Source organism: Cannabis sativa, chromosome 8 (assembly GCF_029168945.1).
Source record: "Cannabis sativa cultivar Pink pepper isolate KNU-18-1 chromosome 8, ASM2916894v1, whole genome shotgun sequence".
NCBI classification, from domain to species: domain Eukaryota; kingdom Viridiplantae; phylum Streptophyta; class Magnoliopsida; order Rosales; family Cannabaceae; genus Cannabis; species Cannabis sativa.
In genome coordinates, this window is record NC_083608.1 from 49,630,386 (window position 1) to 49,652,314 (window position 21,929).

The window sequence follows — 21,929 nt, forward strand, 5'->3', positions numbered from 1 at the left end:
AGATGCACCCAGATAAATCCCCTGGACCCGATGGCATGACTCCAGGTTTTTATCAAAAGTATTGGGCAATTGTGGGTAATGACGTCATCAAACAGGTCCGATCTTTTTTCTTATTTGGACAGTTGCCTGCTGGTCTTAATCATACTAATTTAGTGTTGATTCCTAAGAAGAAAAATGCCATTACTATGGGTGACATGCGACCGATTGCTCTCTGTAATGTCCTCTACAAGGTTTGCTCCAAGGTTCTAGCTAATCGGTTGAAGCATGTTCTTCCTGCAGTCATTTCAGAGAATCAGAGTGCTTTCATTCCCGGGCGTCTTATAACTGATAATATTATGATTTCGTTTGAGGTAATGCATTATCTCAAGCGGAAAAGAGCTGGAAATGAAGGTTATATGGCTCTTAAGCTTGATATGAGTAAAGCGTATGACCGTGTTGAGTGGCTTTTTCTTAAGAATATCATGCTAAAAATGGGCTTTAATGCGCGGGTGGTTGATCTCATTTTGCATTGTGTCTCAACGGTTTCGTACACTATTACTCATGGGGGTCGTGAGATGGGGCCAATTGTTCCTGGAAGGGGTATTAGACAGGGAGATCCGCTCTCTCCTTATTTATTTCTGTTGTGTGCTGAAGGATTTTCTTCTCTCATAAAAAGATTTGAAGCTCGGGGAGCTCTTCATGGTTGTCGTGTGTGTAATGGTGCCCCCATAATTTCTCATATGTTGTTTGCGGATGATTGCTATATCTATTGTAAGGCTATTGAAAGGGAGGCTCGTAGTGTTCTTCTTCTGCTTCAACTATTTGAACAAGCCTCAGGTCAGTGTGTTAATTACTCTAAATCTACTATTTTCTTTAGCCTCAACACAACTTCGGCCTCTAGACAAGATATGTGTAATCTTCTTCGAATGAATGAAGCTCCTGAAAACAGTTTGTATCTTGGCTTGCCTTGTATCATGGGTCGTAATAAAAATGCAATTCTTGGCTTCTTGAAGGATAAGATGCAAAAGAGAATTCAGAGTTGGGAAGGTCGCTTGCTCTCAAAAGCCGGAAAAGAGGTATCGATTAAAACAGTGGCTCAATCTCTTCCTACATATGCTATGTCTGTTTTCTTGTTGCCCGTGGAAACCTGTAATAAGCTAGAGGGTATGATGAGCAAATATTGGTGGAGCTCGGGATCCAATCAGAACCGTGGGGTAAGTTGGGTGAGTTGGAAGAAGTTGTGCCGCCATAAGCATCATGGGGGGCTTGGTTTTCGAGACTTAAGGGATTTCAACTTAGCCATGTTGGGAAAACAAGCTTGGAGATTAGTTACAAATGCTCATTCTCTTGTTAGTCGGGTATATAAGGCCCGATATTATCCTCAGGGTTCTTTTTTGAGTGCTTCTCTTGGGCCGAATCCTAGTTTCATATGGAAGAGTATTTTTGAAACGCAAGCTTTGATTAAGGAGGGAGCTCGTCGGGGGGTTGGTCCAGGTACGGATGTTAGTGTTCAATTTGACCCGTGGCTTGCGGATGAGTCTCAACCGTGGGTTACTTCTAGAGCTACTGGTATGGAGACGTGGACGGTTAATAATCTCATGGTGGTAGGAGAACGGGCTTGGGATTTAGAGGTGGTTTCAGATATATTCAATGACCGAGATAAAGAGATCATCATTAGTACTAACATTGATCAGGAGACTCCTATGGATACTTGGTATTGGCATAAGGATCTTTATGGATTCTATACTGTGAGGGAGGCATATCGGTTGCTGCACCATTCAGAGATCACTAATACTAGTGAGGCTGAGATTAAGATATGGAAAATTGCATGGAAGCTTCGTGTCCCTCCCAAGGTGCACCAACTTATGTGGCGTGCTTTATCTGGTTGCTTGGCTACTAAGGTTCAACTTACCACCAAACATATTCCTCTAGACCAAGCTTGTCCTATGTGTAACCAGGTGCCTGAGACCATTTACCATTTGTTGGTGCAATGTTCTTTTGCAAGGTCTTGTTGGCATCTTTCGGTTCTAAATTGGAGTCATACGCCTATGGAGTCTTTTTGGGATTGGTTTAGCCACATTCTGCTACAACACTCATCCACGGCCCAGGAAGAATTGCTCATGGTTCTTTGGGCGATTTGGTATGCCCGAAATGAGGTGGTTTGGCGGGACAAATCAATGTCAGCGGCGGAGGTTATTCTATTGGCAAGAGTAGTCCTTAATCAATGGAGAAATGCTCAACTAAGGAGAATGGGGTCTCTACTTGTTCCTACGGGTTCAAGAGAGGACTTCGAGCATTGGGTGAAACCAGTTATGGGAAAGATTAAGGTTAATGTCGATGGTGCAATCTTTGCAAGTGATGGTCGATTTGGAGCGGCAGGGGTGGCCCGGGATTCTCAGGGTCGATTCATTGAAGGCTTCACAGTTTTACGAGTGGGGCGTGTGGATTCGGCTATGGCTGAACTGGTAGGGGTTAAGGAGGCCTTGAGTTGGATCAAGAGGAAACATTGGGGACCGGTTGACCTTGAAACCGATTCTTTGGTTGTCGTCCAGGCAGTCCAAAGCACGATGGAGATACCTTCTCCTTTTGGCCTTCAGGTGGCGGTTTGTCGTTCTCTTTTAGCTGATTTGCCGTTAGTCTCAATTAATTTTGTTAAACGTTCTGTAAACAAAGCTGCACATTGTCTTGCTCGTAGCTCTTGTTTGTATCCAGATCGTATTTTTAGTGAGGATGATGTTCCTCCCGATTTTCTTTCTATTGTAGTGGTTGAATCTTCTTATTAATAAAGTTACCATTTTCCTTCAAAAAAAAACACTAGTTTAGACTCCTTCTAAAGTTCTACTACAATCTTTTGTAATTTACTTTACCAATGTAATTTTTGAACACCGAACTCTCTTTTGTCTTTTGATGTGTGCGTGTACAGAAACTTGTAACTACTCTATCTAACACTTACTTTTTCTCGAAGTAAGACTTTGACAAACCTTCTCACAAAGACCTTTCTCTTGTTCGATAAAACTTTTCAACCTAGCTGAACAAAGATGAAAATATGAAATATAAGACTAAAAGAGATAAGAACATTTTACTGTTCTCTAAGTCCTATTTATAACTTATAAAAACCTTAGAGATAGCCACAACATGTTTTTATAAATGTACAAAATTTTCCTAAAGTAAACCTTAATTTGTAGCGACAGAATTACACTCTATAGTGAAAAATCAGGAACCTTTTCAAATAAATTCAAGATCACAATTCAGACTTTAATACATATCATATAAAGATTATACAATCTCTTATAATCATAGCAAAACCGAAAAGAGCAACTAGTAAAAAGAAAAATTATTTTTTTCAAAACTAACTCATTAAAACTTTTCATAAAGAGAATTACTTCACTTTAATGAAATCTATCTTAAACAAAAATTCCAGTCATAAAAACGCAATTACAAGAAAATAATATTTTATTTTCATAATAAATTAAAAAAAAAATTAACAACTAAATTGCCACACAAAAAAAAACCCTCATAGTTAAATTAGAGAATAGAGAAGATATGGTAATTTGAATTAGTTGTTGTATTGTTTATCAAACTAGCATATGTTATTTATTTTTAAAGGATATTAGTAATGTTTAACACCATTTGAGAGTCTTATTATAAAAAATTATTAATTATTTTTAGTGTTGAGTTTAAATATTTCGACTCACTTTTTTTTACTTAAGATAGAAGGTTCGGTAAAAAAGACTCATTAAAATAAATATCTAGTCCAACTACAATATTGAATCTCAATCTATACCCAATTGGTTGCGAGCATGGGCTTAACTCTGCTTATGTCATCGATATGTCATCATTAATTTGTGTGATCAATCAATTAGGACATAAGAAAGTTTGAAACTCAATGTCAAATAATATCTAGTTACATTTTGGCCAATTTGGATTATTTTCTCACTTTTCGCCCACTTAATTATAAAATGGTAGAATTGAGTAAGAAAAGGAGTTGGATTCCCGCCTCTTTAAATTTAAATTATAGTTTTTTTTGGACTTTCTCTCTTTTAGTAAAAATTCTTACAAGAAAATCTCATGCACTCGCAATAATCTAAATTGAGAGTCGTCGACGAGAAAAAGATTAGGGAGCAAAAGCAAATTAAGAGAAATTTAAATTGAGGCAGAAAATATATTCGCTTACTAAAAATAGTAAGTGTTCTCTAATCAAATTTTCGACTACAACACCTAGGTTTCATAAATAGTGTTGTGCAAGTATTTGGAAGGAGGGAGACATGGGTGGATGGAGAGAGAAGAAAGGAGAGGAGTGGTGGGAGATGGAAAATCTATTTGTTTTGCATAGAGGATTGTTGGAGGAAGATCGAGGAGAGGTGGAATGATTTACAATCCATTTAGGCACACCATTTTGAATCCTTCCTCAAATAGAAGGATTTATACTCTTCTTTCTAATTTATTTTATAATTACAAATACACTATCATAAGAAAATTATAAAAAAATAAATAAATAGATAATAAAATAATTTTATAAATATAGTAATGTATCCGTCTACCTCTCTATTTTTCTTTCCAAACAACTTGAAAGGATAACTACCATACTCTCCCTCCCTTATATTATCTTTACTCACTCAATTTTCCATCCTTTATCCCTCTCCATCCATCTCACTAAACGTAGTGTTAGTATTTATTGTGCTCTCAAGCAATCTTATTGTGCCACGTGGCTTGGGAGTTTGCTATCATCGTGATGCACAACTTTTGATTTTTGACCAAAAAATCAAAAAATGAATATGGTGGGATGGGTTGTTTCATCGTAAATGCACAATTAGTTCCATCAGAAATGCACAAATTGGTGTTAGAATAGAGTACAAAAATAAACAAAAACAAATATGGTATTTCATGTAATGTGACTTAATTTGTTACTTGTAATAGATTGAGTAATTTGAACGCAAATGCTTGAAAGTGAAGTGTGACTCAAAATTAATATATGCATGTGAATAACTCATATTTTATTTATTTATTTATTTTAATTATTTAATAATAACTAAAAATATAAATAAGAATTTAATATGACTCTATTTAATAGGGAAGTATTTTTTTTTTATTTATTTTTCAGAAGGGAGGTGCAATGATGAAAAAATAAAAACAATGTGTATTTATGATATGGATTGTTCATTGTTGGATCTGATCTTAAGATTTTGTGTCAAAAATGTCTGATTTCCTCATTATTTAATATGTCACAAGGAAAAAATAGTTTTGTTTATTAATTTATTTCATTTGGTTCAAAAATCAACAATGTATTGATTAATATTCTGAGTGCAATAGAAATTGGAGTTCAGCCGAAGCATTAGACTTAGAAATACTACAAGAATCAAGAGCTTCTGAATTATGTTAATAGAAGTTTTGTTTTCGGATTAAAAAATTGTTTTTTTTTTTTTACAATTAGGAGTGACATAATGGATTTTGACATATTAATACGACACGAATTTTATGAGTTATAGTTGGAAAATTAGCAGCGGGTGAAAAATGTGTTGACAAGACTTGATAAGAAATAAAAATAGGTAAAACACGACACGACCTACTTACACAAATTTGACACGTTTTTTTTCTAAATAAAATAAATTACAAAATTATTACTAATAATGTTACTGGGTAAAAATATATATATTTAACAATTCAATGTTGAGTTAAAAACTTTTAAATTCAGTTTTTTTTAAAAAATAAATTTTTTTAAATATCTAATTTTTTATTATATATATAGATGTATATAAGTTTTCTAATGAAACTTTAAATTTATTATTTGCACTACAACTTTAACTTTAGTAATAGTAAAATAAGTAAAAGTAGATCAACACGAATATAACATAATTTTTTACAGGTCGAGTTAGAATTGAGAAAATTAGACACTGGTCAATACGCTGACACAAACTATAAAAGCGAGTCAAATAAAATATAACATCAACACAAAATAATAAGACGTTTTGCCATCCTTATTTACAAGTCTAATAAAGTATTTTTATTTTTCTAAAAGAATAGGCTATTATCATTATTTTGAAAGGAAAAAATTAAAATTAAAAATTTATAACAATTTCTTTGGTATATTATGAGTGACATTTTCTTTAGCAAAATAAAAGTAAAATGCACAACTATATTACAAACCAACTTCTTAAAAGAAAAATTACACACCAACTTCGTAGAAAAAAAATACACAACATCGCTATTAGATACTATTTAAAAGGTATCGTTTTATAAATAGTTAGCAATATTTTATAATACTACTTAAAAAATATCGTTTTATAGTTTATTTATAATTATTGTAAGGATGATTTATTGTTATTATTAATTATTTTCTTATTCTTTTTTAATGAATTATCTTTTTATTAAGTAATTTTTTTTAAATTGTAAATAATATTTTTTAAAATTACACTAATGGTGCAACAAAATACTTCATTTAACCAATAAGAATATCACAACGCTCTCCTTTACCGTTTATCTTTCAACAAACATAATTGTTTGAAATTAGGGTGTCAAATAGGTGTGTTAAATTTGAGTGTGATTTTTTTTTCTTTTTTTGACAATGAAATTTGAGTGTGATTTTTGTTCACATAATACTATACTAGTTTCTACACGTGTCAAGTTTGTATTGGGCCAGCATAGAATGAATTCAGTGGGAGTAAAAGTACCAAATCCCAAATCTCAAACCCCAAACCCATAGGCCAGGCCACAACAACACAGCACAGTGGAGAGCTTTTACTATTTATACCCATCATCACTCTCCCAAATCTAGATCAAACCCTTCTCCTCTCCTTACTTTCATTCTGCTCTTCTCCTCTGCCTTTCAAAGCTTTTCTCTTTTTTCTAGGAGAAAATGGCCATGACTAAGTTTCTGGCCTTCATGATCTTGGCTTTCATCGCCATTTCCATGATCCAAACAACTGTACGTAACAGACCCATTCTTCTTCTTTTACTAGATATTTCTTACTGCATTGTTTTCTCTCTGACTTTTTTTTTCTTTTCTCTAACAGGTTATGGCTTCTAATGGCAATGGAGGTCATCACAACAACAAGGTAAGACCTCTTTCTCTTTCGGTCAAAGAATCAAAGCTAATAGTTATTTTGCATTGTAATTAATTAATTTTTTTTATTTTTATTTTAGAAAGGATATGGACCAGGGAGTCTCAAGAGTTACCGTAAGTATTTTGTTTTTAATTATTATTTTTGTTATTATTAAATTATTATCCTAATTCTCTCAGTATAATCTTGTTTAAAATTATATTCAACAACACATATTCTCATGATCTTGTTTTAAGAGAGAATCAGAAGAGCGTTTGATCCACGCGCAGGAATGGTGTTTGACTTTGGTCAAAGTTTATTGAAGAGCTCAAAAATGCCTTCTATGGCCTTTGACCATATTTTGAGATCTTTTTTACTAATTAAAATTTTTGTGTGTGAAATGACCAGAATGCCCATCTGAATGCGTGAGGAGGTGTGGAAGAACCCAGTACCACAAGCCGTGCATGTTCTTCTGCCAGAAATGTTGTAAGACCTGCCTGTGTGTGCCACCGGGGTATTATGGTAATAAAGCTGTGTGCCCTTGCTACAACAACTGGAAGACCAAGGAAGGAGGCCCTAAATGCCCTTAGGAAACTTGGAGAATTTCCAATAATGCCCTTTACTATATAACTTTTTAGTAATGTCCTTTTGTATTGTCTGGGGATTTTTCATTTTATTTTGTTGTTTTGGACTCTATTTAGAGAGGACTGAAAGAACAAGTGTTTTTTGTGTACTAAAAAAAGTCACTCCTTTAGCTTGGAGTTTTATCTAAATGAGAGTGGCTCTTTCATCTATTATTATTATTATCAATGAAAAAAGATTATGGCTTTTATGAGTTTTACTTTGTTCTTTAGTGGGGTTTCTCTAAAGTTCAGATCTGATCTGATTGAGTAATAATATAAATGTACATAGAGAAAAGTGAGTGAGTGAGTGGAAGATATTTTTAAGAAGAGAGAAGAATGAAAGTAAAGAGGGATCACTCACATGTTGAGCACTAAAAATCTTTAGAATAAATATGGTCACTTACCGGTGGCATCATTTTGCTTTGAAGCCTTTTGGGATAGATAGATAGATATAGATGGGTTTTAGGATGTTTATTAGGGTAGGGGGACCTACACACTACACAACACCTTTGCTCATTTGGGGATGCATGTTCATTGTTCAACAACTTTACTAAATATTATTCTTGGACTTTGAATTTGATGGGCCTGAACGTGTCATATTCATTGTTCCCCATATCATTATAAGGTTTTAGACTTTTGAGAAGAAATATCTCCTACACTTGTAGTAAAATATGTGGCTTTCCAATTTTTTTAATGAAAGTTTTATTTAAGGTTGATCAAGAGTATAAGTTCAGGGGATCAGTTAACTAAATCGATTCAAAAAAGAGCATTAAGTTCATGGCTCACACAGGAGTATAAAAAAGGACAAACACCCCAAAAAAACTCACTATAGACAAAAGGTGCTCAACTTCGAAATAACTCAAATAAACTGAAAAACTCAAAATATTCGAACAACAATAAAGATAGAACAGTTTCAACAACCATTCCCCTAACACACTCACAGGCACCGTAGCTCTGCATCTTCTGATAAGTAATATCCAACATCGTGGCTGAGCAAGGACGCCCGAAAAGTAACCTAAGGAAAAGTATTCCGAGTAGGGCTGAGCATCAGTCGGTTTAGTCTAATTTTTCTATATAAAAATCTAAAATTCAGTTTTCGGTCTGGATTGGTGCAATTCGAAAATTGACCGACCAATCCAGAACCTATGTTAAAACCGACTATTTTGAATCTCAGTTTGGTCAGTTTAAACCGCTCAAACCGAACTTTTTTTTTTTTAAAAAAAAATGATCCACTTTATTCTATAAATACATTATTCTATATTTTACAATTACAAACATACAAATTAATTGTTCAAAAACTAATTATCATATTCTCTTAACTTTAATATAAATAAAAAATAATATATTATTTTTATATATTATTAGTAACTATAATACATGCAAAAAAAAAAAAACTTAATAAATTAATATATATGTGTATAACAGTCGGTTTCGGTTTTTTCGATTAGTTTATTACCAAAAAAACAAAAAAAAACGGGCCGTTCAATTGCGGTTTTAACCGTTAGCATCGATTTTCGGTTTCGTTAGGTTCGGTTCCAACGGTGTTCGATAGGTCAGTTTGAACAGTTTTTATTTATTTATTTATTTTTTTTTTATTTTCTGGATTTTATGCTCACCCCTGATTTCGAGAACTAATTGTTAAAATATCATATTTAGTACAATTAAATTTGCATGCCATATATATATCAAAACTTTTATTTATTTCTATATTTTTGTAAATAGCTTTTTTCTAGGGATAATAACATAAAACATTAATCTTTGTAAATTTTTTAAATTTTTACGTTCAATTTTTTTTTTCTTTTTTTATATTTTTACCGTATTCTATAAAAATACAAGAAAACAATATGAAAATAACAAGAAAAAATTATCAAAATTACGGCAAAACAACATAAAAAATAATATACAAATAACAAAAAAATTAAAAACAAAATAACAAGAGTACAACATAAAAATACTCCAAAAGACTGTACTCTATGTAAATAAAATCTAAAAATTCGTAAAAATATTAAAATTTTTGTACAGTATTTTTGTAATTTGTGTTGTTTTTGTATTTTTTATATTTGCACCCTATAAAATTATAAATACACCCCATTATTAAAAAAAATATAAACTTAAATAATTTTTAAAAATTACTCTTAATACTTTTTTAAAATTTTTTCCTCACATTATTTTATGTTAATTTTAATACTTATTTTGATTTTATTTTTATAATTTTTTCTAACTCAGTATATATATATTTTTTATTTTTTTCTAAGAAAATTTCATATAATTTTTTATTTTAATTTTTTTGTCATAATTTTTAAAATATAATTTAATTTTGTTTGATAGGTATATTTTTTAAGAATATAACTTGAAAGAAGAAAGTTAAAAATACTTAGTACAATAAAAGATATAAATTTTATATAAAATAAAAATTATTAAAATAAGGTGTACTTAGAAATTGTTGGGGTGTAAATAAAATTTTTCTTTTAAAATTATCCCATTTCTATTTATGAGTTAGGGCCTAGGGGCTTGAGAGCCTAAATGGGCCTCATATTGGGTTCGACTCTAATGGCCCAAGTAGGATGAATGAAAATTTAAAGTCAAATACACCTTACAATTAGTTCCCGCCATTTTATTAGTTTCATATAAAGTAATAAAAAATTATTCTTTCTTGACTACGAGTGAGACGAAACTATGGTTTTTCATTTCTAACTTGTTCTGGGTTCTGTTTTGTGGAACTGAAATTCCCAATTATCGTGCTTTGCTTTGTTTATCCTCTCGATAAACCCTAATTTCACAGAACTCGATTCCGGTATGGCAACTCAGGACGAGTTAATGGCGGACGCCTCCGACTCTGCTTCCGGAAGATCCAGAGCCCCTAGGTTGTTTATTAAGGAAATGGTTATGAGAAATTTCAAGTCCTACGCCGGTGAACAACGTGTTGGTCCTTTTCACAAGGTTAGGGTTTTCACTTGCTTCTTCTTGTTCTACCTTTAATTGTGATTTTCACTAGTTCAAGGTTGGGTTTTGGCTCGGTTTATGACGAAATTTGGGTGATTATGGTATTTGGGTATGTATTTTTTTTTTCTTTCTTCTTTTGATTGTAGCGTAATTGAGAAGAAAATGAAAGCCAAACTGTGTCAGATGAAGGATTACTAGGGAGGGAAGGAGAGAGAGGATGAAGTTTAGATTTTATTTCATGTCTTTCCGTTGCCCAAAAATTGAGTTTTGTTGAGTTTTATATCCATTATCACTGACTTGATTTTATTTTTCGTATGTGGAATCAGAGCTTTTCTGCGGTTGTTGGACCCAACGGAAGTGGGAAAAGCAATGTTATTGATGCAATGCTGTTCGTATTCGGAAAGCGAGCTAAGCAAGTATGGAAATTTTACTTTTTTGGGTTATTTTACACCTAATTGTTACTTAAGATAGTGACATATTTTCTTTTGACTAAGCTAGAATACATTCTTGATTGGAATTTTCCCTATTATCTTGTGAAGGGGTTATTAGTATTTATGTTCCTCATTGTGTTGATGTAGTTGAGTTTTTGAGAATTGCAGAAGACAATAATGGTTAATTTACAGTGCAATGCATTGATTTATACTTTTCCTCTTTTGTTGCTTTTTATAATCGGACATTGTCAATTGTGTAGATGCGACTAAATAAGGTGTCAGAGCTTATCCATAACTCTACTAATCATCAGAATCTGGACAGTGCAGGGGTCTCTGTTCACTTCCAGGAGATTATTGATCTGGTAAATTTTGTTTAGTTACAATTACATGTAGTTCTATTTTTATGTACAGTTTGATTATGAGGAAAAATTTTAACTTTCAAGTTTTATCTGTTCCGTCACAGTATTTGTAAAAGTGAAAAATTTAGTTGACCTTTGCAAATGGCTCTCTTGAATTTTGTCAACATGCATTCCTGTTAGAAATTCATACATTGTGAAATTTTATTATTGGTCCAACATTTTTTTTTGACATCAATTTTCTTTATCCAATTTTATTTACATTATTAATTCTGTTTTAAATTATTACAGGATGAGGGAACATATGAAACAGTTCCAGGAAGCGATTTTGTAATAACTAGGGTGGCCTTTCGTGATAATTCCTCTAAATATTACATCAATGATCGTTCAAGCAACTTTACTGAAGTGACAAAGAAACTTAAGGGGAAAGGAGTTGATCTTGATAATAACCGTTTTTTGATTCTTCAGGTTTTTATACTCACACAGTTGCTCTTCTTTATTTCATGACTCATGAGTTTAAAACATGTTTTTTTTATAATATTTAACTCATTGGTTGTTATCAGGGTGAAGTGGAACAAATTTCATTGATGAAGCCAAAAGCTCAAGGACCCCATGATGAAGGCTTTCTTGAGTATCTTGAGGACATTATTGGAACTAATAAATATGTAGAAAGAATTGATGAGTCCTCTAAGGAGTAAGTACTTTGTTCTCTCTCTTATTCGATTGAAGTTAATGTACTCTTGGTTCTTCTTCTTATGTTCATCTCAACATGTGATGGGCTATTGATTTTACTTTCAACATGGCTATTATGAGAATTTCAGATTTTTTGACTAATAACAGTGATTATAATTTTTAATTCCTACCGATTATGATTCGATGTTTAGAAGTTTATGTAAATCTCTTGAATTAATTGGTATAGAACTTTCACACCTTTTTATGTTTAGTCTTGTTTAATTGGTTTTGCTAGGTTAGAATCCCTCAATGAGAAACGATCTGGAGTGGTGCAAATGGTTAAGTTGGCAGAGAAAGAAAGGGATGGCTTGGAAGTATGAGTAGTTTACTTATTTAGAATTATTCTTTAACCATGTTTCGTTTACCTGCTAACATACATTTTTGAAACAGGATGTAAAAAATGAAGCAGAAGGCTACATGCTGAAAGAGTTGTCACTTCTGAAATGGCAAGAGAAAGCGGCAGCATTGGCTCATGAAGGTACCACTACGAAAATGGTTGAGTTAAAAGAACAAGTTGCCAGCTTGGAAGAAAATTTAAAAACAGAAAGGTAATTTTCTTATTGAAAGATGAATAGCTAATTAAAAGTATTCGAGCTTATTTTTAATCTCCAGGTTGGAAAAAAATTTAAAAACAGAAAGGTAATTTTCTTAATGAAAGATGAATAGCTAATTAAAAAGTATTAGAGCTTATTTTTAATCTCTTGATCCAGGGAGAAGATTCGTGAAAGTCATAATAGATTGAAGGAGATTGAATCTAAGCACAATAAGCATATGAAAAATCAAGAGGTTAGACTACGTATCTTTGACACTGAGATAATCTTGCTTCAGAAAAGAAAATTCAAAATTCTAGCGCACTTGTTATATTTGTCAGTCATCGTTACTCCTGACTGGATTCATTTTTTTTTTTTGTGAATTCGTAGGATCTTGATAATACTCTCAGAAAATGTAAAGAAGAATTTAAGCAGTTTGAAAGGGAGGATGTTAAATATCGAGAAGATTTAAAGCACATGAAGCAAAAGATCAAGAAACTAACGGATAAGCTTGAAAAGGTAGGTTATATACATTATTATATTTTGTGAACATATACATACGTCTCAAATCTGTCTTTCATCTCAGGATTCATCAAAGATTGAAGACTTTAAGAAAGAGAGTGAGAACTCAGCAAATTTGATTCCAAAACTTGAGGAAAATATTCCAAAACTGCAAAAGCTTTTGGTGGAAGAAGAAAAAGTACTAGAGGAAATTAAAGAGAATTCAAAAGGTGGAGCTTGTACTTCTCAACCTTTAAGAGTTTAGGTTTTGCTATTGTTTGTATACGATTTTGTGTTTGGACCTCAGATATTATAGTGTAGAAGAACGTATTCCCATCATGCAGTAGTGAAGCTTAGATCTGATGTGACTGGGTAACTCAATGTCTAACATATTTTTCTATTTGATTGATTGACAAGCAGTTGAAACAGAGAGACACCGCTCTGAGCTTTCAAAAGTTCGTGCTGAATTGGAGCCTTGGGAAAAACAACTTATTGAGCACAAGGGAAAACTTGAAGTTGCATCTACCGAGAACAAGCTTTTGAGTGAAAAGGTGAGGCTTTAATAGTTTATATTAGGACTTTGAACATCAGCTTATTGACACTAATAGCTAATAGGTAAACAATCGCCTTATTGTGTTCTTTTTACTGTACCCTTACCTTTTCTCTTTCTAAAATGTTCACATGGCCCTTTGCTTTGTAATGTTTTTAAAAATTTTTAGCTGACAGAGCTGCTCAATTTTTCTAGCATGAAGCTGCTCGTGCAGCTTTTGAAGATGCTCAAAAGCAGATGGAAAACATTTTAGGTGCTATTGAAACAAAAACTGAGAGCATCACAAAAATTCAAAGTGATCTTGAAAGGAACAAACTTGAAGCATTGGAAGCTCATAAAGTGGAACAAGTTCGTGTTTTATTGATGTACATTTGAACTTTAGTTGCTTCATTGCTATTACAGGATATGATGATGACATTTGGTATGTTGTAGGAATGCATCAAAGAGCAAGAAGAATTGATTCCTCTTGAACAAGCAGCAAGACAGAAGGTTACAGAGCTCAAGTCTGTTATGGATTCAGAAAGGAGTCAGGGATCAGTTCTTAAAGCAATTTTGCAGGCTAAGGAGTCTAACCAGATTCAGGGTATATATGGTCGAATGGGTGACTTGGGAGCTATTGACGGTTAGTTGCCTTGCCTTGCATTTAATGGAATAAAAATGTATTTATGCATACGTTCCAAGTTTGTCTGGAGTGGCAATATTGCTTTATTAGCTTTCTTGGCTAGTTCTATAATTGTGCTCTTATTCATCAAAGCTGTCGGGAGCATAGCAATAATTTCTGCTTGTTTACTTTATTATACTTGTGCTTCTAATATTTGGGGCTCAAATACTGACATGATGTCTTTATCCAGTTATTTATTAATAAGCAAAACCACATTTTATAATCTGCCATTATGTGGAGGCATTAATTCTTTCTTGAAATGACACCATCTTTGCAGCAAAATATGATGTCGCAATATCGACAGCTTGCCATGGACTTGATTACATTGTTGTGGAGACAACTGGTGCAGCACAAGCATGTGTCGAGCTACTACGGAGAGAGAATCTTGGTGTTGCAACTTTCATGATATTGGTATTCATGTGCAATTTGATATGCTATTAGTCTCTTTGATGCTTAATTATTACGTAATAAAATTCATGCAATAGATGATATTCTAGATAGCTTAGCTAATTTCCACTAATGGTACCTTTGATACACTAGAGAAAGGTAACTTTGGGGGCTATGGCTGCTGTATTTGTTGTGGCATTTACTACGACCACACCCATTTTTGTGTAGTTTTCAAATATTTTAACTGCAACCCTCTTGCATTGAAGAGTTGATTGTTTTGTTGAATGCTGATATAGGTTAATACTTGTACATTTAACAGTGAAAAGTTAAATTCACTAACTTTCTTCCCAATTCATTGATTCATGTGCTAGGACGTTTGGCATACTCTAGGAGAAGGCCTAAAAATACTTAAGAAAAAGGACTAAGTAAAATTTCCAGCTGTAATTTTCTTAATGGCTCTATAATCTGTACTCTTATTACAGGTTCTGTTAGTTTCTCGGTGAGTTTGTTGTAAATCGGCTGTGATAATTGTCTATAAATAGTCGGCTTAGCTGTTTGTAGAGGGACATTTGAAATTTTGGTGATTTGTTCAGAGTGTCTCTAAGAATGGAACAGGTTTCTGTTCAAGTCATGATATTTGAGCCTCTGAAATAGCTTAACATCATTCTAACCCTCTGACTATCAATAGAGTTGCTTCCTAGAAGCTTTTATTTTATTAAAGCTGTAAGACCTTTTGAGTATGAGTTTGCATATGTTGAAAATAACTTGTCTGGGTTTTATTTAATTTTCTGACCATTTTTTTTTTAATATTATCAGGAAAAGCAAGTTGATAATTTACCAAGGTTGAAAGAGAAAGTGCAGACTCCAGAGGGGGTACCACGTCTTTTTGATTTAGTTAAAGTTCAAGATGAACGAATGAAGCTCGCTTTCTTTGCAGCCTTGGGAAACACTGTTGTTGCAAAAGATCTTGATCAGGTGTGTTTTTTGTATTTATGTGTTTCATGTTTGTCCTTCATATGCATGTGCTAGTACTTTCACATGTTGATTACTAGTAATACTTCTATAGTACTAGAAGCGTGTTGATATTCTTCATGATTCAGTTTATGGATAGTAGGGCTTTTAAATTTCTTGCTTCAGTCTTGGGTTTTCTGTATCAGTTGCTACAATAACATTATAAACTGCCAATGTGCTAAGCATGTCAAGTCTTTCTTTTCCCTGTTTTTTGGTATTGTATAATCAACTAGTTTTAGTTTAGCAAATGTTTTACTAATGATTCAGAAAATACAATGATTGATTGCAGGCAACTCGGATTGCATATAGTGCAAACAAAGAATTCCGAAGAGTTGTAACACTTGACGGTGCATTGTTTGAAAAATCTGGTACTATGAGTGGTGGAGGAGGTAAGCCACGTGGTGGTAAGATGGGCACATCTATTCGAGCTGCAAGTGTGTCTGCAGAAGCTATTGCAAGTGCTGAGAAGGAGCTCTCTACCATGGTTGAAAAGTTGAAAAGCATACGTGGAAGAATTTCTGATGCAGAGCGGAGATACCAAGCCTCAGAGAAAGCAGTTTCACAGTTGGAGATGGAATTAGCAAAAACTCAGAAAGAGGTATTTTCAGTGTGTTTGAGGGTTCTCTGGGTTTCGGTATAATTTGTAAATTAATGATGTTCATTTTGTGTAGATTGACAGTCTCAATACACAACATAATTATCTTGAAAAGCAACGGGATTCCCTGGAAGCTGCTTCACAACCAAGAAAGGCAGAGCTTAATCGGCTTCAGGAGCTCAAGAAATTGATTTCTGCTGAGGAAAAGGAGATTGATAAACTCACTAAAGGGTCTAAGCAGTTGAAGGAGAAGGTGAGTGATAAATTTTATGTTTTATGTTCTCTATTAAGTATTGCCAGTTCTACAATCTAGATCTTGAATAGAGAGCTATACTTCCATATTTTCTGCTTTTCGTATTACTTCCTTTGAAGTTTTGAGAACTTAGTATAGGTTTAGAAATAATTTATTGCTGATTTAATTTGGGATATTGATATTTCCGCTTACTTGAGTATCTTGAGTTTTACTTTTTTACTTTAGGCTGAATACTAGATTCTGCCCGTTTAATTATTTCCCCTTTTTAGGCCTTGGAACTTCAGAAGAATATAGAGAATGCAGGTGGGGAAAGATTAAAATCCCAAAAGGCAAAGGTCAACAAGATTCAGTCTGTAAGTTCATATGAATGGTATATCAATTTTAACTATTTATAGCAGTGGAGTGTAGCTCCTAATTTATGCTACCAATTGTAGGATATTGACAAAAATAGTACTGACATCAACCGTCACAAGGTTCAAATAGAGACTGCTCATAAAATGATAAAGAAGTTAACAAAGACAATTGAGGAATCAAAGACGGAGATAGAAAGACTCACTCAGGAGAAGGAAAAGTTGAGAGACAAATTCAAAGAAATAGAACAGAAGGCTTTTGCCGTTCAAGAGAATTATAAAAAGACACAGGAGGTCTAGCATTCTTATTCACTTTTGTTTTTTTAATTATGGATTTTGCAAACTACAAGGAATTGTCTTATCTTTTATCTTATTATCTTTTTGTCTGTGTAGATGATTGATCAACATAAAGATGTTTTGGACGAATCAAAATCAGAGTATAATACAATGAAAAAGACAGTGGATGAATTGCGAGCGACAGAGGTACCATGATATCAAGATTCTTATCTTTTGAGACTTTTCCTTCTGTTACATATTTGTTCAGGTTACTATTGTTGTGCTTCATTGTTTTGAGCAGTAGATTAAAAATGTTACAGGTAGATGTAGACTATAAATTAAAAGACATGAAGAAGCTATACGGTGAGTTGGAACAAAAGGGGAAGGGATACAAGAAAAAGCTTGACGAGTTGGAAAGTGCTATTGTAAAGCATATAGAACAGTATGTTAATTTGATTGATTTTCTTTAGCTATATTTTTGTGCTTCTGAATTTGGCAAAATAACGTATTATTACAAAATTTTCATTAATAAAGAAATCATAACCATGTCGGTTGCAGAATCCAAAAAGATTTAGTGGACCCTGAAAAGCTTCAAGCAACTTTGACAGATGAAACTCTTCATAAGGACTGTGATCTTAAAAGAGCCCTCGAAACAGTCACATTGCTGGAGGCACAACTAAAAGAAATGAATCCTAATCTTGACTCAATTGCAGAGTATGTTTGGAGAGGTTTTGTTGTATGAAATTCACTACCTTGTTTATATTCTAACTGTTTGCTGTTATAGGTATCGAAGAAAGGTTTCGTTGTATAATGAACGAGTTGAGGACCTTAACACAGTCACTCAACAACGTGATGATATCAAGAAGCAGTATGACGAATGGAGAAAAAAGAGGCACGGTTTCCTTTAGCTTATATGTATACATACCTGTGCACTTGCACGTTGGTGTTGTACTTCTCAAAGCTCTTTTCTAAATAAAGAGAAATTCCTGTTGTTTCAGGTTAGACGAGTTCATGGCAGGATTCAATGCTATATCTTTAAAGTTGAAGGAAATGTACCAGGTTTGTGATCGTAACTATTGGTCTTGCTCATGTTTTAGCTTTTTCTGTAACCATCCTCGAACATTGCTGCTGCACTTGTGTGGTGTAGTACATATTCTTCAATTTTTCCTAGTTTTGTTACTTGGAGGAACCTTCTTCACAGCTTATATGTGATACTCGCACACCAGATGCTACCTGCATCCCGTTCTTCCTATTTTCTAACCTCTCGTATTTGAGTTGTAATTATTCTTTTCCTCTTAATTTACTTTCTTCAGATGATCACGCTTGGAGGTGATGCCGAACTTGAGCTAGTGGACTCCTTGGATCCCTTCTCTGAAGGTGTTGTTTTCAGTGTCAGACCACCAAAGAAGAGCTGGAAGAATATTGCAAACTTATCTGGCGGTGAAAAGGTTCTTTTCACATCATTTTCAAATTACATTATAAATATATACATTCTGCTGTTGTTGAAGAGAAATATTTCCTGTACATATATAGCATTTCAAAATCTCTTATCACGTTGCCTCTTTACTGTTTTCAGACTCTGAGCTCATTAGCTCTTGTTTTTGCACTGCATCACTACAAGCCTACACCACTTTATGTAATGGATGAAATCGATGCTGCGTTGGGTACTTCCTTTGAACTTTAAACTTCTTCTAATTAAATATGTTCTCTTTGTTCTCATTTATATGGCTCGTGGCATTGTAGATTTCAAGAATGTTTCTATAGTGGGGCATTATGTGAAGGACAGGACAAAGGATGCACAGTTCATAATCATAAGGTAGGTTATCCGCTGCCAATGGACTATACCCAAACTCACTTGTAAATATGAGTAAAAATGATGGTTTCTTTGTCTCTTTTACAGCCTTAGAAACAATATGTTTGAGCTAGCCGATCGGCTTGTCGGGATATACAAAACGGATAATTGCACAAAGAGCATTACCATCAACCCAGGGAGTTTTGTAGTCTGTGAAAAGGCTGCTTGATCTGTTTTCGTGTTGCCTGGTTGCATGAATTGGCTCCATGTCCTATTGTCCTATGATCAATTCAATGTTTTTACGTGCTTGTGTTTTTTTCGCTTATTTATGTATATTTTGATATTTTGGCCGGTATCATATGTTTACCAAATATATGTAGAACCAACAAGCTTAAGTGGCACATTGTATGCCCCTCAGGAGCTCTGTAATTTTATTGTGATGATGTATAGTGCAGATAGGTAGCTATTGCAGTCTTTTTAAAGCTCACGGGAATCAACTGCACTTTCCTTTTGGCTAAATTATGACAGATTTACAAACTAGTGCTGTACTGTAACATTACTTAATTATTATAACATTATTATTATGCTAATCTAAAGATTACAAGATGTGATGAGCTGGTATTGGGTTTGGCTGAAGAAAGCCTTATTTAGTATCAGGTAAAAGGCTCTTATCAAACTGAATTGAGAGCTTCCTTGTTGGTAACTTGGCCTTCATTGGTCATCATTCGCCGGAAGTTGAATGAAAATGAAGATTGAGATAGTGCATGAACTGGCTTTTCGCTCACCCTAATCAGATTGTAACACCAAGCTCCAGTTAGTGTTCCGGTGATTGGTCCCACCATATACACCCAAATACCTTTGTAGCATGAGCTAGCAATAGCTGGTCCTATAGTCCTCGCCGGATTCATAGATCCTCCCGATATGGGTCTGTGGATGGACTCTTAACTCAAAAGAAGAAACAACATATTAATATCTGAAAATGAAGTGTGATTTTTTGCTTACCCAGCCAGAATTGATGTTATGCATACAGCAGATCCTACTGCTATGCCAGCTAGCTCTCCTATCTGGGATGCCAAATGATTTTGGTATAAGTTAAGACTCCAAAGAATTTGATGAATTTTGATAAAGTGAGTGGTTGAGAGTGATACATACAGCTTTAGTATCAGTTGCCACGGCTGAAGTGATGAACATCATAGAAAATGTTACCACTATTTCCATAATTAGAGCTTGAATATCTGTTCCTGAAGGCAATGTATTGCCAACCTCTTTCGTTGGGTGTAGAAGAACGACCAACGTGAAAGATGCAGATATTGCTCCTGTTAATTGAGCTGCTGCATAAACTGGCACCTGCAACTCTATCAAACTTTTACACCGTTTTTCTATTTGTTCTTTTTAAAATGCTCTGCTCATGTATTTCCGAAAATATGACTAACTTCGTAAAAAAAAAGAAAGAGAAAAGAAGTAAAGACTCCTGATACTGAAATTTTTGAAGTGAAATGCATGTGGTTTTCTTCATCAAGATACCAAATTTTTGAGTAATAATATGTGCACTCATTCTTGTAACACTTTTTTTTTTGAAAAAAGGTCCATGTGATTGGTTAGAAAACCATGTCTAAGTGTAATTTTTTGGTGTATATTTTGAGAAGTCTCTCTCTGTTCAATCAAGGACTAGGTGAAGTTGGGTCAGTTGGACCTAAGAATGTGGTCATGTCATGGGATGTTGGGCATGTGGTCATGTCAAGTGGGATTGTGTTGCTATTGTTAAGAGTCACCATTACAAATTAAACTAAACCAAATCAAGTCATGTGTATTTAATTTGAACCTGTTTCCATGGAAAATGCCTAACAGCTGCAAAAGCTAAAGTGACAGCCGGGTTCATGTGTGCACCGGAGATATGGCCTACGGCATAGATCATCACGGTCACTATGAGTCCGCCCGCAACTGAGGCACCAAGCTTTGAAACTTTGTGCTCTTCACTCATGCTCAGTGCAGCCGTACCACATGTAACAAACACTAATAGATATGTTGCTACAATCTCTGCTACCACCTGTGCAGTCACCAAATAATTTAATACATAGAAGAAGTATTAAGTAGCATAAAAGATCTTTCATCTAGCTAATTACATAGATTAATACCTTTTTAAGAAATCCAGGTGGATAATGTTGCTCAAGAGATTTCCAGAAAACATAACTGGACCTTGAATTTTGCTCTGAAACTGGCTCAATTATGTCATCCATTAAACTAATATTAATTTGGAAACTATTCTCTTGGTGTTTCTATTTCTCTTTGCCTCCCTTTTGTTTGGGGTTGCTTATTATATATATTTATATTTATATTGCTTTGAAAAGCTAGTACAACTTCTGTTATGATAGTGCAATAATAGAAGGTAAAGTTGAGAAAGTTGTAGGGTGGGGGGAAGAAGGCACAAGTAAAATCAAAGAAAAAAGGAAGGAATGAGAAAGTAATAGTACAAATAATAGTAACTACTTTTGATTAATATGTGTAGTTAAGTAGGTTTTGGTCAAAGGATATTTACATGATTTAGGAGGAGACCTTCCTATCAAGATATATTTTGTACTAGTCTCCAATATAATTATGTGTGTAATTTTTTTTCCTTTGTTATGGATCTGTTGTCATTCTCCTTGTTTGTATTTCTGGTACAATTTCTTTAACTACCACTACAAATTTTTTAATTGAAATATCTACTTATTATTATGTTCCTCATTATCATAATCAATCTTTACAAATTTCACCTTTAGTTAGGTAACTTTAGGCTTAGGCCCTTTGGTACATGTTTAGTCTCTCTTTAATCTTTCTAGTCTTTTGATCAATATCATAACCATTCGTGTCTTTTTCATTATTAGGATTATGATTATTATTATTATTTTAAAATTTTTATGCTCAACTTTGGTCACCATCTAT

The 21,929-nt window shown here is 33.6% G+C and overlaps 3 protein-coding genes across 3 annotated transcripts; 2 read left to right on the forward strand and 1 right to left on the reverse strand.

The window, feature by feature from the left end:
• The first annotated feature begins 6,660 nt into the window (after positions 1 to 6,660).
• On the forward strand, positions 6,661 to 7,851 carry LOC115701397 (gibberellin-regulated protein 4). Its single transcript, XM_030629184.2, has 4 exons — positions 6,661 to 6,901; positions 6,990 to 7,031; positions 7,120 to 7,153; positions 7,425 to 7,851. Exons 1-4 carry the CDS (start codon positions 6,833 to 6,835, stop codon positions 7,604 to 7,606), a joined length of 327 nt encoding a protein of 108 aa, XP_030485044.1. The 5' UTR covers positions 6,661 to 6,832; the 3' UTR covers positions 7,607 to 7,851.
• A 2,417-nt stretch (positions 7,852 to 10,268) lies between these two features.
• LOC115699503 (structural maintenance of chromosomes protein 4) lies at positions 10,269 to 19,597 on the forward strand. The gene is made up of 28 exons (XM_030626952.2): positions 10,269 to 10,579; positions 10,909 to 10,998; positions 11,274 to 11,375; positions 11,661 to 11,837; positions 11,933 to 12,063; positions 12,337 to 12,415; positions 12,492 to 12,649; positions 12,812 to 12,887; positions 13,022 to 13,150; positions 13,218 to 13,362; positions 13,553 to 13,683; positions 13,878 to 14,030; positions 14,115 to 14,304; positions 14,621 to 14,754; positions 15,547 to 15,705; positions 16,031 to 16,339; positions 16,413 to 16,589; positions 16,859 to 16,942; positions 17,024 to 17,233; positions 17,333 to 17,422; positions 17,536 to 17,657; positions 17,774 to 17,929; positions 18,000 to 18,107; positions 18,214 to 18,274; positions 18,529 to 18,663; positions 18,792 to 18,879; positions 18,959 to 19,031; positions 19,116 to 19,597. The coding sequence occupies exons 1-28, from the start codon at positions 10,436 to 10,438 to the stop codon at positions 19,234 to 19,236; spliced, it is 3,732 nt and encodes a 1,243-aa protein (XP_030482812.1). The 5' UTR covers positions 10,269 to 10,435; the 3' UTR covers positions 19,237 to 19,597.
• LOC115699504 (aquaporin NIP2-1) lies at positions 19,381 to 21,519 on the reverse strand. Its single transcript, XM_030626954.2, has 5 exons — positions 21,143 to 21,519; positions 20,830 to 21,054; positions 20,160 to 20,354; positions 20,010 to 20,071; positions 19,381 to 19,934 (listed from the first exon to the last, which is right to left on the reverse strand). Exons 1-5 carry the CDS (start codon positions 21,242 to 21,244, stop codon positions 19,679 to 19,681), a joined length of 840 nt encoding a protein of 279 aa, XP_030482814.1. The 5' UTR covers positions 21,245 to 21,519; the 3' UTR covers positions 19,381 to 19,678.
• Between the last annotated feature and the right edge of the window lie 410 nt (positions 21,520 to 21,929).